At 39.3% G+C, this 17,466-nt stretch overlaps 1 protein-coding gene across 3 annotated transcripts in view; it reads left to right on the top strand.

The window, feature by feature from the left end:
- Positions 1-16,462, top strand: part of eps8a (epidermal growth factor receptor pathway substrate 8a) — a 63,533-nt gene extending 47,071 nt beyond the window's left edge. For all 3 annotated transcript variants that reach the window (XM_036577111.1, XM_036577113.1, XM_036577112.1), the window contains 16 exons: positions 44-193; positions 356-438; positions 721-857; positions 1,187-1,260; positions 3,077-3,203; positions 3,573-3,661; positions 4,612-4,686; positions 5,069-5,217; positions 5,496-5,667; positions 6,018-6,052; positions 7,660-7,771; positions 7,904-8,044; positions 10,796-11,045; positions 11,877-12,060; positions 12,413-12,545; positions 14,593-16,462. In XM_036577111.1, coding sequence (XP_036433004.1) covers positions 44-193; positions 356-438; positions 721-857; positions 1,187-1,260; positions 3,077-3,203; positions 3,573-3,661; positions 4,612-4,686; positions 5,069-5,217; positions 5,496-5,667; positions 6,018-6,052; positions 7,660-7,771; positions 7,904-8,044; positions 10,796-11,045; positions 11,877-12,060; positions 12,413-12,545; positions 14,593-14,703 — 2,022 coding nt within the window. In that variant the 3' untranslated portion in view covers positions 14,704-16,462. The remainder of the gene's footprint in view (positions 1-43; positions 194-355; positions 439-720; positions 858-1,186; positions 1,261-3,076; positions 3,204-3,572; positions 3,662-4,611; positions 4,687-5,068; positions 5,218-5,495; positions 5,668-6,017; positions 6,053-7,659; positions 7,772-7,903; positions 8,045-10,795; positions 11,046-11,876; positions 12,061-12,412; positions 12,546-14,592) is intronic.
- The last annotated feature ends 1,004 nt before the right edge of the window (positions 16,463-17,466 follow it).

Here is a 17,466-nt window from a genome sequence, read left to right as displayed (position 1 = left end):
CAGAGCATTTGAGATAAATCTTGTTTGTTTTTCTTTCTCTCAGAATGAGCTGGAGAATTTCCCGCTGGCTACAGTGCAGCACTGCCAGGCCATCGTGAACTCCTGCAATTATGACTCCATCTTGGCACTGGTGTGTAAAGAGTCTGGACAGGGCAAACCAGACCTGCACCTCTTCCAATGTGATGACATTAAGGTGAGCAGGCAAATAGCAGTAGTTTTAATGATTTGTATAAAATGTCCAAAGCTTCAGTCTGTTGGTCATGGTCCTGTGTTTGGTAAAGTTTGTCTGTTAATAATTAGCATCATGTAGCTTGTTTTAGGCTACTACTCATTGCTGTTTGCCATCTCTCCTCAGGCAAATTTGATACATGCAGACATTGACAGTGCTATCAGTGACCACAAGGGAGGAAAGGTCAAAAAGAGGCCAGAGACCCTGAAGTAAGGCACAAATTTTGTTCTTGATATGACAAATTATTTTAATGACTTTAACGTCCTTTCAATTTAGAGCATATGTGGTATGTGAAAGTAGACAGAGTATCAGTTAAACAGTAAGCTGTGTATACACGTGTTCAAGGTTTTGTTTTGTTTTTTTCTTTTGGAAGAAAGCAGCAAACACCCTGCATGGATTTGATCGAAGTCATGATATTCAAAGTGTTATTGTGATCATTTCCACTTTCACAGTTACCGTGGCTACTAGCTCTCTTTCTGTATCTGTCTTAGAATGATTCTGAAAAGCGATGGGGCCATTCCACCTCCCCCTGGCGGCCCCGCCCCTGAGCCCCCAGCCACTATCAATCAAGTGGATGTAAAGAGCAGAGTGGCTGCTTGGTCAGCTTGGGCAAATGAGCAGCAAGACTGTGAGTTCAATACATATTAGCCTAAAAATCTTGTAAAATTCATCTGGTTCTTCTTCCTTGTGCTGTAATTACAGTATTGATCACAGTGTCTTCCTATACTATGGAGAATATTTGTTGCTTGTCCCTCTCATTTTTGTCAAGTTCTCACGCTTGACGTCCTTCCATATCACTAAACTTACCATTTAATAATATTTCTCTTCCAATGGTCCATGTTCTCTTCCCCATTCCACACACATCTGCTTACTGTCCTCACTCATGCTATCAGCATCCACTCTGTTCAGACATCCTATAAGATAGAACGGGCTTTGTGCGTTTGCTTGTTTGCACAGATGATAAACAAAGGCCATACGGTGAACAGGATGAATCTCCGGAGATGACAGCAGCGCGAATAGACAGAGATGTGGTGAGTATCATCAAACTGCCCCTCTACAGATAGAGCTCCCAGCTCCACATGTTACCATTATCAAGTCAAAACAACAGCAATAGCACATGGTTAGTCTGTGAGCTGGCTGCGATATCAATACCACACATCCTTTTATGCAGACTCTCGCTGGTGCTCTCCACCCCACAGAGGAAAGCTGTGGCGTTATCGAGTCATAATAAGCCTAAATAATCATTGCTTAAATCCTGCATAAGCTACAGTATATTGTAGCTAGAATCTCCACTAGTATTTCATGCTGTGTAAAATAAAAAATCGAGCTTTAATCAGGCAGTCTGGACAGATGTGCTGCTTGCTGTGTGGTACTGATATAACATCATATAAACCTTCCCCTGTTTAATCCTAAAACTTTCTTTAAATAGAACATGTTACACAACATATTGAACATACAGAAAAATGTGGCCAAACAAATCAAACATAAAGTACCGTTTGGCTGCATTAATCTGTCTTTTCTTGGGTTTGAATCAATGTTTTATTTCCTGTTCATATCTTTTCTCACAAGCATGGGCCTCATGGACATCTGCGCTGAATTCTGCCTAAAACATGAGTGGATAGTCCAGTGTTCTAGATTTTATAATTCTTTTAAGTAGAGTTGAACTGATACAAATACTGTATCGGTATCTACGCCAATACACTTAAACACAGTATCAGTATTGGCAGTGGTGATACCAATACCTGTAATGGATACCACAAATGTCTGGCACGTGCTGATGGGTGCATATGTGCTAGTAGATGGAACTCAGTGGTGTGAGACAGGCAGCCAATATTTTGTGGAAAGGCAGTTGTAATGGTTGATACACCAGTTTCTAAGATATTGATTTTACTGTTATCTCTCAAACACATCACAAACAGTGTTAAACATGCTAACGGGAGTCACTTACCTCAAAGGCTGAGTTCAGCTTCTTTCAGTAATCCCTCATCTGCCGAGTTAATGTTAGTCCAGATTGCTACTGAGGAAGCGAATGTTAGAGAGACATATGGAAGGAACTGCTGGCCCTTAGTCTCAGTTTAGCCTTTGGCATAGCAGCCTACTAGCCAGGCCTGTTGTTCTACAGTGTACTTACATGTACAGATCACAAGTTTATCTATATATTGCTCTGTTCTTTTTTAACACAATTCTTTTTTCTTGCACAATAATTTTTTTTAACATAATGCATTTGTTAAATATGGTTTTCCTTACTAATTATATAATAGTAAACACTAATTACAAAATAGGTTAGTCTTAATCACTAAGGGTGAGCGGTATACCGTTATTAAAGTGAATACCGGTGATGTACTACAGATTCAGTGATAAGCCTTTTGATTTCCTTTCAGTAAGATTTTCTGCTTGCTTTTCAGTCCTTTTGTACATTGTGTTAGACCTAAAGTCCTAATGTGTCCTGCTGTCATGTAGTTTTCAAGAAGGTGCTCTAAAGTGGTATATGCACATGGATTAGGAACAGAGCTCTACTGTGCTGGATTTGTAAGCACTGACCATCCATTTATTCTCATAATTGGTTGCCACAGCATTCCCATCTTCAGAAAGATAATTTAATCTTGTGTCGAGGCATCTCATAGCTGTATTTAGCTTTGAGGTGCATCGCCGAATCTATTTATTTTCTTTACCGTAAATATACTCTGCTGTGTCTTAATTCTGCTCTATATATAGATCATGCATATAGACTTATGAGTATTAAGACAAGATGCATTATCTGAATACTAATTTTAGTATTCTGAAGAAATGTAATAGTTTAATTGCCAACAAAAACAACATATACATTAAAACACTCTTTTTCTGCAGCAAATCCTGAACCACATTCTGGATGACATCGAGTACTTTGTGACCAAACTTCAAAAAGCTGCAGAGGCATTTAATGAACTCTCCAAGAGGAAGAAATCGAAAAAGAGCAAAAAGAAGGGGCCAGGAGGTGGGCATTGATTTGTTCTGTTTTATTCCACTGTGCAAGTGACATTTAAATCAAACCTGCCAACCACCTGCTATGCAATCTGTTCACGATCAAACCACGGGCAGTACAGTACTGATGCAAATTAGGTCTGAACTCGCCCTGCCTGCTGTAACGCCTGCTTTTACCTTGGGTTAACCCGTTATTTTATACTAAGAAAAGTATTAAAGTTTGTGTTCTACTATGTGGAGATTAGGTCACTGGATATTGGATTTGATTTGATTTTGGTTTTAACACTCGGCCAGCATGGGTTCATCGTATGGTAGACATTTTCATGGTGATTGTTGGCTGTTGTTTAGCATGTTTACCCAAAGCCCTTTCTGTGTTCTCCAGAGGGAATGTTAACACTACGGGCCAAGCCACCAGGACAGGAGGAGTTTGTTGACTGCTTTCAGAAATTTAAACATGCCTTCAACTTGCTGGTGAGGATTTGTACATCCAACAAACAGTGGTGGATATTTTGCTGATGCCTTGTCTGCTTCTTTACCTTTTTTCTTTCTTCCCTGTCTCATATACCTTTTTTTAATGCACTTCTAAACTGGTGTTATAAATAGAGATTGCATCGATCTAGGTGTCAGTCTTGGGATGATATCATCAGACAATGCTGGATCAGATATAGGAAAGAAGAAGATTTGTACTGAATTCTGTAACGGATCTGTCCTGAAACTGCACCCACTGACATTGTATAATGTGATGTTAGCTTTGTTTTCATGTAGGGTAGTAGAGTGTCTAAGTAGTATAAGCATGATAACCTACTTTTAGACTATGTTCACGCTACAGGTCAAAGTGGCTGAAATCTTTTTTCCGATATGACAGGTTGTTTTTGTGTGACAGTGTGAACAGTAAAAACACACTGATTCTAACAGTTTAAATTCTGATTGGGGCCTCTTTCATGTCTGGTACTGAAAACCAATACATAATGGATTGCAGTTGATATGACTTTTACGTCAGTCCAACTTAATCTTCACAATAATTTCTTGTGTTTGAACGGACACCACACTGCACCATCATCAAAACACCTGTTACTGTGGCTACACCTCACACTTTTTGTTTTGGAGGCTGAGAGAGGAGACAAACACTGGTGGTGTAAACAATAAACAGGCATTCTAACACGAGAAGGTAAACTAACAGCTATTCAAAATTTGTTTAAGGATATTTCAAAAAAGAGAGAGAAGCAAAGGAGTCAAAGGAGCCTCACACAGATCAGGTGTCTTTATCCAGGATATACTGTCTTTTTGGCCCTGAGTTCTGCAGTGATTCTTTTTCATCTGTTTGTTGAATGTGGGCAGCGTTTCTCTGTTCATTGCTTTGTGCCATTGGAAATTGTAGCATATGTGATTGTGATATGATTGTCATTGTGTTTTAATCCCAGGGAAAGTTGAAGAACCACATTCAGAACCCGAGTGCTGTGGATCTGGTTCACTTCCTCTTTACACCACTCAGAATGGTACGTGGGTTGTTCACCATGACGTGACTCACTTCGGAACACGCAGAGCTAAGCCTGAATAATCACCACATGTGCTGTTGTGAACACAGTCAGAGGGTGATGATATAAAGCTTTTGCTTAAAGTAGAAGGACTTTTTACAGTGTACTTCAGTAAACTAATGACACATCTTGATAAGCATCACCGTCTACTGAGAAGTGTAAGGACGTAGAGTACATGAGACTTACATGCACCAATATGATCAGTCGTTAGATAGAAATGTTTATATTGGCATTTTGTAGTGCAGTGTGTCAGATCCTTCCTTTTTTTGAAAACATTCCACCAGTACCTGATAATGAGAATGTTCTGGCAGTCTGAGACAGTGTGCTGTGTTGGTTGTGATAGGTGATTCACACATCAGGAGGGGTAGACCTGGCAAAGAGTGTACTGGTTCCACTCCTTACCAGAGAGGCCATAGACTTTCTGCACTCTGCAGGCACTCCTGAAGAGCGCCACCTTTGGGTCACTCTGGGAGATGGATGGACCAAATGCAGGTATTGCCGGTGAACTGTTTACACCTGCAGAGCATTTACAGAGCAAAATCAGCTGTATTAGTACCTATACTGAACATTTGAATACCGTGATGCTATTCTTTACGCTGCTAGTTTTAAGGTTTTGCTGGTGAGGCTCTGCTGTGTTATATTTGTCTTTAAATCTGTCCAACTGTGTCTTTTATTGAATTTATATTTCAGTTCTTCTGCTTTGTGTATTATTTTTGTGTTTTCACTGATGTGTTTTAATATTTTAATGTGACTGTTTCACCTCTTTCTAGGCTGGAGTGGCCTAAGGACCATTACTTCCCTCCTCACACACTACGTTTCCGGGATGGTTGGGAGCCGCCTGTGTTGGTATCTCGGGAGCAGGACCTGACGCAGCTGGCCGAAACGCTGGCTCAGGCAGAGATCCACAGGCAGGAGGAGGTGAGCCGCAGACTCCACCATGAGGTAAGAGATTTTTCCCTACAAATATAGTGACACTAGAAGAAGCACTCATTTACACTGTTAAACCTTAGACCTTCTTTCCTCAAAGCAATCCTACACACAAAAACCTTTCCATCAAAACAAAATCATTAAAATGCATAAAATATGTTCAAAGGTTTACAGACATTTGCTCATCATTCAGTATTTAGAGGAGGTGTCTGGATACTTTTAGACATACAGTGTATCAGACTTGTTATTGCAGGTGATAAAATATGAAAAGGTTAAAGTGTGCTTGTTGGTGTATGAGTGTTATTCTTAGTTCATGATGCTTACCTGGTTTATGATATTTCTGTGTTTTTTCTTGCTTCCGGCAGCAGGCCAGCGTGCAGGATTTCCCCTCAGCAGACGGGTATGCCTTCAGTAACACTGCCTACCAGCGCATGCACCTGCTGGACACAGACATGGCAGTGGCAGCTTTTAAACAGGCGGTCAGCCGCCACTTAGATAGGTAACACCCCCCTAGGGGTCACTTGACTGCTGACAGGCCCTGGAGAACTGTCCTCCTGTTCACTTCCTCTTTGGGCTCAAATTACTATTGGTTCAGATTGCTGACTGGGGCGTAATGTTCAACTGGTGTAAAAACTCTTAACTTCTGACTTGTAATCTTTTTATTCTTTCTGCTTTCTCAAGTAAAAAGTTCAGTTCAACTCTTCAATTTCTTTTTCATATTTTACTATGGCTTATGTGTAACAATAAGAGAACTTTCTGTTCTCTGTTTCATCAATTGAGGTTGTTTCCTAGATTATTTTCTTTGAGTTCCACTGCCTCTAACTTGCATGAGTAGTTAAAAATCAAGCCAGTGGTACTAAACTCTTTTGAGGGATGAATCTCAGCAGTAGTGGCACATTTGTGAATGAATGTAATGTTATTGTTTTTAATATTGTTTCTGTCACCGTGCACCCAAACTGGAGTTTAAATTATGTGATGCTATGGCACAGTGTGACACAGCATGCTACTTTTTGGGTAACTTCTCTACATTTTATGTTACATATATATCAAGTTATTTGCAGAAAATATATTTTTCTTGATTTATCACTGCAGATTGTCGTCTGAACGTATTTATTATATGAATGAAAAGCCCTTCTCGCATTCTCTGAAAGAGCGTGATTCAGCTGCTGTTGGTTATTTTTCTGGCACAAATTAAGCCCTGACACTTGTTTTTGTTATTTGGTCTTGATCACATCTTTCTGTCTGAATGGTTCACTGAGAAATCAGAAACTCTTTCTCTTTCATTCACTTTTCACTCTCTGCTTTTGGACACTTCTCCATGGTTGTAGCAGTCAATAATGTAGATGTTCATGGATTAGTTTAAAATGTGATTTATTTTCATCTGATGTTATTTCTAAAATTTACTAAATATACTATTTATAATAGTAGTCATAATATAAATTTAATATAAAATATCAAGTTCATGTTAGCTAGTCCTTTTTTCTGTTAAAGGGGCATTCTGGCCTTTAAGTTGTTTGTTGCCACTGATGCAGAGGCTAATAAATACAGACCCGATAAACAGCCTCCAAGAAGTCCCGTTAAGTATATGGCTACATCCTGCAAAAAAAAAACGCCCTTAAGAATCCACCCAAAAGCACTTTTTTCAAAAGTTCCTCCTGCCTTCGAGATATGTCATCAGAACAGGTTTTCCTAGTTCTTAAATCCGAGAATCTCATTCTAGAAAATGCTGTGGCACCTTTTATAGGAGACGATTAGGAATGTTTACAGCAGGTGTTCTGATGGTTACTTTTTTTATTTTGGCCATAGTGCCCCTTCAGAATGAAATGCATGAAGGCTTAAAACAGCAAACCAATATATCTTTTGGATTTCTGTCTTTTGAATCATTTTAGATATCTAATCCTCAAATTTTCAGCGTACTATCCAAATATTCTGAATATACACTTAATTCTGCAGCTCTGTATGTGCAGTATCGTTCATTCTGCTCTATTTTTGATTATCTCAATCTAGAAACTTTGATGCCCATGCTAGAGGCCAGCCAAGAAATTTTGCCAAATCTAAATATGACTTTGTGGCAAGGAATAACACAGAACTCTCTGTGGTTAAGGACGAAGTGGTGGAGGTAAAGTCATATGTTGTTATGTCATATATATATTCATAAATGTGATGTGTCTTGTTTGGAGCTGTTATTATAGTCACCATAGCGTAGCAGCATGCTCAGTGGAACGCTATCAGCTGCTTATCTTCTTGATAGGTTCTGGATGACAGGAAACAGTGGTGGAAGGTTCAAAATGGAGTTGGGGCTACAGGATATGTGCCAAACAACATCCTTGAGATCAGCAGGGCAGTTGACGTGACTGGACGCGGGGAGCCAATTTACAGCCACACAATTCAGGTGAGTATGAGGCCGATGATGAGTTGAGTATCGTGAAGAGCAGTGTAGTGCATCACTTCCTAGAACATTTTTTACATGGTTTAACTTGCAGTTTAATGCTTCCATGTCATCTGTTTGTGTTTATTTTTTTCCATCCCTATAGGGATTTCAATTTATAATACATTTTATGATTTCCTGTTGAAAAGCACACATACATTGATGATTATGCCCACAAGTGTCCCTCACATTAATATGTGGGCATTTCTGAATATCCAGTCATTGGAATTTTTGGGCACTAACTGATACTGCTGTCAGCACTGATTGTATGATTTTTATCATTGTTCTGTGTTTGCTTCCACCTTCACTTTTGTTTTTACTGTTTGTCCAATATTTATTTATCTAAAAGCTAATGATGCCAAAGAAGGAGTTTGAGCTGTTTAAGGTAGGGCTGGATGGCCGTGTGCTCAGACTGGCTCTAGTTTGCTGCTGTTCTCAATTGTTCTTGCCTTCCCAGTTATTTAACAGATTTAGTCTATTCGGGTTAGCTAAATCTGTTTTCAGTAGATTGTTTTAGAGTACTGCTTGCTGTAGTACGAGTTCCTTGGCTTGGAGTTAAAGAGCCTAATGAAATTTACTAGGCTTTATACACACACACACATATATTTATGTGTGTGTAAAAAGCCTGGGAAATTTCTATCTTATCTGTCTTAGGCTGCTTAATATACAACCTTTTGGAGCAGTTTTATTCACTCACCACAAACCCTTACCTTGATGTCTCCACCTGTTGTCGTGTAGTTTGTGTTAGCCATCCTTTAGCCTTTCATCAGTGGTTAGTTTCTGACCACAGAGGCTGAATGTTTTTGGACACTGGCCCTCAACCCAGCACTGTGTTAAAATTGCAGAAACACTGCTGTGCCTGATACCAGCGCCACCCACACTGCTCAAAATGTGTCACTGCTGTGTTGAATTTTAATTATATCATTATTCAACATAGTCTTAACAAGTTTTAAGTAAATATAACCTCATAACACAGAATTCATGAGCTGGCAGTCTGGCACAACAAAAATGGATGCGCTAGTCCTCTTGGTGAAAAAGCTTGGAGCTTAATTTATAGAATATAATCACATTAAAATCACAATCACAATTTTAGTCAGAAAAATCACAAATTGTTCAGCCTAGTTATCAGCAATGTGGGCAATACTAATAAAACTGTGAATTGGCAATATCAGCCAATATAATATACCAACTGATATCAGACTCTAATAAACACTGATCCTGTGGTCAGAAACTGTCCATTGATGAATTGGGTAGAGGGCGGCTGGTCTACAGTGTGTTAATACACACCTGTATAGTAGACAGTATGGTAAGTTTAGCTCATGAAGTGGGTGGTGTGTGAAAGTACAAGGTATATGTACCTAATAAAGTTGATGCTGCGTGTATAGAGAAGTTTAACAGGCAGCTAGCAGAGAAAAACTATTATGTTCCTTTTGCAATTTGCACAGTAAACTGTCTTGTAAAGAATCAGTTTGTAAGGAAATGTATGAACAGAAGAAAAATGTTTTACAAAATTTCTGTTATGCTGTGAGTGCTGTGTACTTTAGAATGCTGTCTTTCCTGAGCACTAGGACTTTGATCTTTCTTTATTTTGTTTGACTTGAGTTGCAGTGAGTTTCTGTCTTTTAAGAAGCCATTTCCACATTTATTTTTGCTTTTTCCCTCCTTTCTACAAGCAATTGCTGGGTGAATTAAACGAGGTAATGTCATTTGCAGTGCTTCTTATTTTGTAGATATGCTGATGCACTTGAATCTGAATAGCTTGAGTGTATAATACCATAGTTTGTATGTTGTAGGTCATTCAGAACTAAGGGTATATGCACCAAAAACAACTTATTGTAACACTGATCAGTGTGCAGCTCTGCTCAGTGAGAGTGCATTGATTTGCAGTCTGTTAGAATAAATGGGTTCTTCATGGGCAAGGACTCTTTTTTTCAAAATGTCAAGTATCTTTTAGCAGTGAGTCTCTCTTAATGGTTAATGTATTACTTTTTGGGTTTGATTGATCTGATTTGACTGTTGAGCTTTGAGAGAGAAACATCTCCATTTAAGAGTGATTTCAGAGACTTTTCTGTGGCAAGAAACAGTTGGACATCGCTGCCACCTGGTGGCTGACAATGACATATTAAATAGGATTTTTGGGCCTGTTTTTCAAATTATAAACAAAACACATGATTATGGGTAACAAAGTCAAACCCACACAAAATCTTTTACAAAATCAGCCATGCTGCTTCTTGGTAGTAGAAATTCTCGCTTCTTATAAAAATAATGTTTATTTACTTGTCATTCTTACCCACTATTTAGTAAACTAAATAGTTTTCCCCTGTATCTCACAGTGCTAATGAAGGGGATCCATTTCAGTCACAACCCTAGATACTGTCTGTGTTATCTTATTTCAGAAAGAATAATTGGTTTTATATTGAAATTGTAATATGAAAGAGTGCAATTTTGGCTATAGCCTACATTAACAATGTCCCTTTAGCAAGTTTAATGTCAGGATATTTAGCTTTTAGCTTGTGAATCGCCTGTAGATGAGTTAGATCAATCAGAACTGAAAATTGCAATTTAAATTGCAGTCACAATATTGATTAGAAAAATTGCAATTAGATATTTCTCCAAATCATTCAGCCTTAATTGATGTTTATCTTTTATTGACAGTCAAAATGAAATGAGCAAAGCAGCCTGCCTTGTGTTTGACACATTTCAATCCTTTAACAGAAGCAGAGAACAGACTACGTCCCGAAACCTGTAACGACAGCCATCCCTCCAGCCCCAACGCCACCTCCTCCAGCTCCTGCACTGGTGCAGCTGCCCACTCCCCCACTGCCCCCTGCGGCTGTCCCTCTAGCCGCCGAGCCTCAGAGGAACTCGCCCTCTAACGTCAGCCGCCAGAACAGCAGTAACTCCAGTGACAATGGCAGCGTCACCATGAGGGAGCACCAGAAAGAACGCGCTGCTCCCACTAACCGTACGAACATACATATACAAGACTGCTAACATGGCTTTGGTTACCTTCACGTTAGAGTTAACGTAGCCCAAATCAAATCAAATTTCAAAAATCAAATTTTTTGCCTAAATTTGACACAGATCTTGTAATCTCACCTTTTTAAATAAGACTTGAAAAACTTTCATATGTGGTCATAGATCAGGTTATCTGTGGCCACTGTGACCGTAATGAGAATACTTTTACACTCATTGTATACAATCACACTTCACTGAGTATGCGTCACTCCAGTGTGGCATGTGGGTCTTTTCAGGGCAGAGGTGTGATCATCCTAATGACAGATATGGGTCATGGCTCATGAATGTTAACTGTCAAGACAAGGTTGAATCTAAACAAAAAATTAGCCTTTGTTTTTGTTAATATTAGCATTAAGTATTGATTATGGTCAGTGTTGTGTATGATTTCTAATAAGGATATGATGAGCAGATTCTTGTCTGAGGAATTAATACTGAAGCACATCTTGTTAGATGGTGACATGTATATACTGTAGACCAGTGGATACCAACTCTGGTCCTGGAGATCTGCCTTCCTGTGGACTGTAGCTCCAACCATAATCTGCCACACCTGCTTGAGCTCATTTACTTCTCTAGAAGTCCTTGATTGGGTGGATCAGATGCATCAGTGTAGGTACAGTGAACGGGCAGATGCAGGTTGGAATTAAACTCTGCAGGAAAGTAGATCTCCAGGAGAAGGGCTGATGACCACTGCTGTAGACGCACATCATAGGAAGACATGTTTCATACAGTTGAAACAGTAAATAAAAGTTTTGTTTGTTTTTCCTGGTATCCTGTAAAGGGCGCAAGTCGAACATGGAGGAGGTTCAGGATGAGCTGATGCACAGGCTGACTCTGGGTCGCAGCGCTCAGAAGAAGTTCCAGGCTCCGCCACGCAGCACCAGCCTCCCCGCCGTCAACATCACCTACGACTCCAGCCCCGAGGAGGTCAAAGCCTGGCTGCAGGCCAAGGGCTTCAGCGCTGTGTAAGTGTGCCAGAGGAGGCTAGGCCGGCCAGTGTAAGACTAAAAATATGTTGTTTTAGTGCTGTATTTGTCACATGGATGCCATTTTTGTGATTTGCATCCCATTAATGACAGTTTCTGGTGTAAAAAGGGGACTTTCATGCAAAGGGAAAAGGAAACATATGGCTTCACAACATATTAAAGTTTAGAAATAGAAAACAGCCTAATTTGACTGGTTGGTGCATAACAAAAATAAAATAAAATAAAAAAAATAAATAAAATGAAAAAATTGTACTTTAGGCTTTTCCTAAAGCAAAATTCCATTATAGACAGAGTTACTGGTTTGAGTTCCCTCCCTGTTTTCTGTGTTCAGAACTGTGAACAGTCTGGGGGTGCTGACCGGAGCTCAGCTCTTCTCCCTCAACAAGGACGAGCTGAAGACTGTGTGTCCAGATGATGGAGCCAGGGTCTACAGCCAGGTCACCGTCCAGAAGGCTGCCCTTGAGGTGGGTGTAACTGTCTATGACTCCTACTCTTGCTTCTTCTTTCTCATTTTCTATATTTCATTTTACCCTTGTACTACTCATGACATAGTCTAGCTTAATATTGCACTCTAAATTAAAGCCTTGAGGCCGGTAGGCTAGTCTGAAGGGCCAGTCATTGCAGAACCCCACTGGCTTTTTCAGTGCTGGTATTTTGAGTTGTATTCTGCCAACTCTGGCAAGGTTGCCTCTGGTTTCTTTCGTGTTCTTCCTATCTGCAGGTCTTCTTCTGAACCCTCCTATGATCCACTGATAAAGCTCTCAAGCTTGCTAAGGTATTTTAGTTCAATGTAGATATGGGCATCTCTTCTCTGTTGGTTAGATTTAGTGTAACAGCACATAGGGTTAGAACTGTTGAGTGAGTCACAATTTTTTTTTTCCCTTCTTTTGAAAAAAATGGTTTTGAAATTTACCCTAATTATGAAGACTAACTTTGTAGTAGCGGGGGGGCAAAATGGTGTCATTTATCAGTATTATAATAAATGACCTTTCTTAGTATATCGTGGATACTGTCAGTACTGAAAGAACACTGACCAACAGCATGTTCCTGTACAAAGAGAACACAGTCATGTTTGATTGGATTTAATGCAGTAAATGAAACATATTATAATATTATATTATATATAATATTATAATATTTAAATATTTTAAAACATTATCAAACGTTACATTAAACCTTATAAAATATTACATATTCATAGTTTTATGATACTATGTATTTAATGTGGCACTGTGGTTCCTTCTTTTTTCAACTTACCAATCGGCAAAAAAAAATTGATACATTTTATTCATTGAAAATATCTTGGAAGTATTGCGATCTTATATTTTTGCCTTATCGCCTCCCCCTACTTCATAGCAACTTTTAGTTTCTCTGTCTTTCTGATAAAACCAGCTATAATAACCACAGTTATTGCACAACTATGCCATAAAGGCAAAGGTACACATTCTGTGCAGTAGACATTTCTGTTTAGTTCTGGTCTGTTTTGTTTACATTGTTGCTATGGTTGCATCTTGTAACATTGATAAGTGTCATTAGGTTTCTTCATACATTCTTTATCACAGTAAATCTGACCAACAGAGAATAAGTAGAACGGTTTAAGGTAGTAAAATTGAGATACCTTCAAGATACAGACATAAAATATCTACTCTAAAGTAGCTTTTGCCCATTGTCCCTTCACCCATATCTTTGGAGTGGTATCCTGGTGATCCAGGCACACCTGTGTGATGACGGATGGCTACCACACTGACCTCTGCATAGACACACTATGTGGGTGCTTGGGTGTGTAGATCCCAGGCTAATGTTAGCATTGTTACTATAGTTTTCCTAGCTTGTAGAACAGTGAATGCCCTTCTAGTTTGAAAGATAAAGCCCTCCTTTTGCCTCATGTTCTGTCTTAAGGTTTGTGCTGTTTCATACCTCAGTGCTTCCGTCCTCATGTCATGCAGTCATTTTGACACGTCAGTCCTAACTACATGTATCTTTCCAGAAGACTTTGTTTTAATGTACAACCTAAATGGATAGTTTATACAAAACTGAATGTACAGTTTTCCTCATAGCCCTCGTGTAGTCGATCAGCCAGGAAGTGTTTGGTGTTTTGTTTTAGATGTTTAGTTTTGTTGATTTTCTAAGTCAAAATGAAGTAGCAAACTTTTCAGCATAGTTGAGCTGCTGAGATGTAAACAAAGTGGTAAATTTGAACAAAATAAGTTTTCTTTGGGTACTAGCACCCTGCATGTACCTGTCCACCATGTAAGTAGAAAAAATAAATAAATAAAATAATATATATATATAATGCCAAAAAGTGAATTTTAGAAGCAAAGCTAAAATCAGTAGTAGTAGTTTCTTGAAGTTTATAATTTTGTTAATATTTTAGATTTTTGTCCATGAACATAAAAGTTCTTGGCTGATTGCCTGCATTTGGGGTAAAGGGTGAAAAATGCGTGATGTAATTTTTCACTATACATTACCTTTAATTTAATCCACAGTCTTTCTCGCCTTTTTTCAATGCAGAGGAGCTCTGGCTCAGAGCTGCAGGAGATCATGAGGAGGAGGCAGGAGAAACTAGCGGCGGCAGCCAGTGACTCGGGGGTGGAGTCCTTTGACGAGGGCAGCAACCACTGACCCCTCCTCCCCTCTCGCTCTCTTTCATCCTTCTCACATTGTCCTTTTCTAGGACGCATCCGAGCGTGCCCAGTTTGCAGCCATCATGCGCCGCCGACAGGAGCTCCTGGACCCGCCGGACAATGGAACCACCTCGGATGTAGATTGAAGTGCTTTCCGCTGTACTGTACTTGGTGAAATGAAGGAGTACTGTAGGTGTAGATTTTGTACACTACTTGCTACATAGACCAAAACACTACTTGGAAGATTTCAGTAGATTAAAAAAAGAAGAAAAAAAAGAAGTCCGAAGAGCACATAGTTGTAGAGCCATCAAGTTAAGCATTAAGTCAATGTCTTCAGGCATTAATATTATATTACAACAAAGTAAATATCCTGAATATTCATTGTGTAGTCCTGCTGTAATTTGTTTGACCAGGAAGAATGCAGAGTGAAACTTTTTCAGACCAGTGGACTGGACTGTATCGTCCCAGGAAGTATTGTGACGTGTGCTTGCAAACAAGTTGAAGACTGAAGCTGTGATATGTTGACAAGGGCACATTTAAATGTTGTCTTACTCCAGTAGATTTTCAAAATTCACTACCTGTGATACATGAAGGATGGAGGTAAAGAAGAGGATTTGATTTACTCAGATTTTTATATGGACCTTCTTTCCTAGAATGGTCGGATTCTCCACTGTAAATGTGAATCATCACATTTGTGAGGTGGGTTATCAGCTTGGAATGTAGTTCTTCTAGAATATCGCTCTAGGAATCATAGAGTGGAGCCAACAGAGGCCAATAATGAGAATAGGTGCGATATGACTGGGAAAAGAGCTGATAGTTTAGAGACTATCATTGTGTATGTTGGTTGTTTGCTTTCAGAGAGGATATTTATGTATATGATCATTTCTATTTAAGCATAATGCCAAAAGATTAACTTTATATGACTCGTTGTTGAGATGTAGAGCAGAAACAGAACGCAGATGTGGCCACATTAGAATACACATTTGTCCTTTAGCAGGCAGTCTCCCACCTTCAGCTGTAGATTGTTTTCAGGGAATTTTTCATACTTGCCTCCACTGTAAAGCTTACAAAGACTGCGGTTAAATTCTTCCAACACCTGCATGATTAATCATCTCTGTTTTTTATTATGATTTCCAGCAATATTCTGTCAGAATAATTTTGTAATTCTCTTCACCATTTTGGACGTGCATTATTTGATATCCAACCACAAGCATTTTGATTTTAAATGTTTACTTTCACAATCAGAAGGGTTTCATTCATGTTTCTCGAATGTAAGCTGAATGTCACTTTGGAAGACTGGACTCTATAATAGAGAGAATCATTCATAATGACCTACAGTACGAATTATAATGGTACCTATTTGTATGCATTCACCTGTTTTCCCACTCTTGGTGTCTCATGTAGCTCAAGTGCCATGATCATCAATGAAGTTCTTTTTTGCCCCATACATCTCCACGCCCACACTTAAACAGCAGTTGTCTTGTTACATTTAAAAATGGTGAAAGCCTTACAAAGGCTCTTTTGTTAATTTATCTGACAAGCCGTTTTCTCTCTGTGGGAATCCACAGTTCATGCTCCACTCCCTTTTCAGATCTACTTTGTTTAGTCCCGCTATGCTGTGTGAAAACAGTATATTTCACTACATGCTTTGGCTAAAGGATGGTCCTTCTTTCTTAGCTGAACGGGAAATGGGTAACAGCTTCACCAAGGAGCATGACGCTGATAATATACAGAATAAATGGATACATATGAACTCTTTTCTGCCTTATATGCATTTATGACCGGATATGGTCCGTGTTTAATGGTCTTGCATTGGTTCTCCCAAGAATCCAAGTGAATTATAAGAAAAAGCATGCACTCTAGTACCATGGATTCTTGGTTTTTGGAATGGGAATCAGGCCCGAGGAACAGTTTATGCCATCAACAGAGGGCAGGCTTTACCCAAGAGCTGTAAGGTACAGACAAAAAAAACATTTTTCTCTCTGCAATTGCTCTGACTCAGTTAACATTCTACTTGACCTCAGCCTTTTGTTACTACAGCTGTGCCATTTTGAAGAACTGAGAAAAGCCACTTTATTCTCCCAGAAAAAACATTTGCATTTATTGTTTTTGTTTCTAATAATCACGCACATTAAAACTCTGTGAAGACGATCTGCAATCGCCCCTCTAGTGTAAGTGACACATTGCACAAAAATGGCACCAAAGACAAACAGGACGCAGAACTCGACACACACTACTTTAAAGAAAAAAATTATAAAATAGAGTGAAGCAGCCCATGTTCCTTCTGTTCTGACGCAGCCCTCTCTGTGCTGGGAAGAGCTGTCTTGACTGATCCAAAACACACAGCTCTCTAAAACAGGAAACGTGAGGTGACTCTTTCAAATGATGACGATTGTTAAGAAATCCTCTCCAATTATTATCATTACATTATTTCCAGTGTATCGGGTGTTTGTTCAGTTAATGTTCCTCCCTGTACTATGGAGAAATCATTCAAGGTCACTATGGCAGATGTCAGTCTTGGAACATTTTCTGCATAAATACCTGCAGTAATTACCACGGCCTCTTTTCCACTACAGGGCTGAACAGTTCTGAGCACTGTGGGTAACGGTTCCAGTGGCTTTTCCACACAGACACTGTTTGACCCGGAACGCTTAAAAACGGGTTAGCTAACCGTACCAGGAGAATTACCACTCTGTAATGTCTTCCGGTTTTCTCAAACACTAGAGGGCGCTCCCGAGTGAGTCCAAAATGAATGGGTTGA

Source organism: Colossoma macropomum, unplaced genomic scaffold (assembly GCF_904425465.1).
Source record: "Colossoma macropomum unplaced genomic scaffold, Colossoma_macropomum, whole genome shotgun sequence".
Taxonomy (NCBI): domain Eukaryota; kingdom Metazoa; phylum Chordata; class Actinopteri; order Characiformes; family Serrasalmidae; genus Colossoma; species Colossoma macropomum.
Note: the sequence above shows the minus strand (reverse complement) of the source record. Positions and strands in the feature narration are given on the sequence as shown.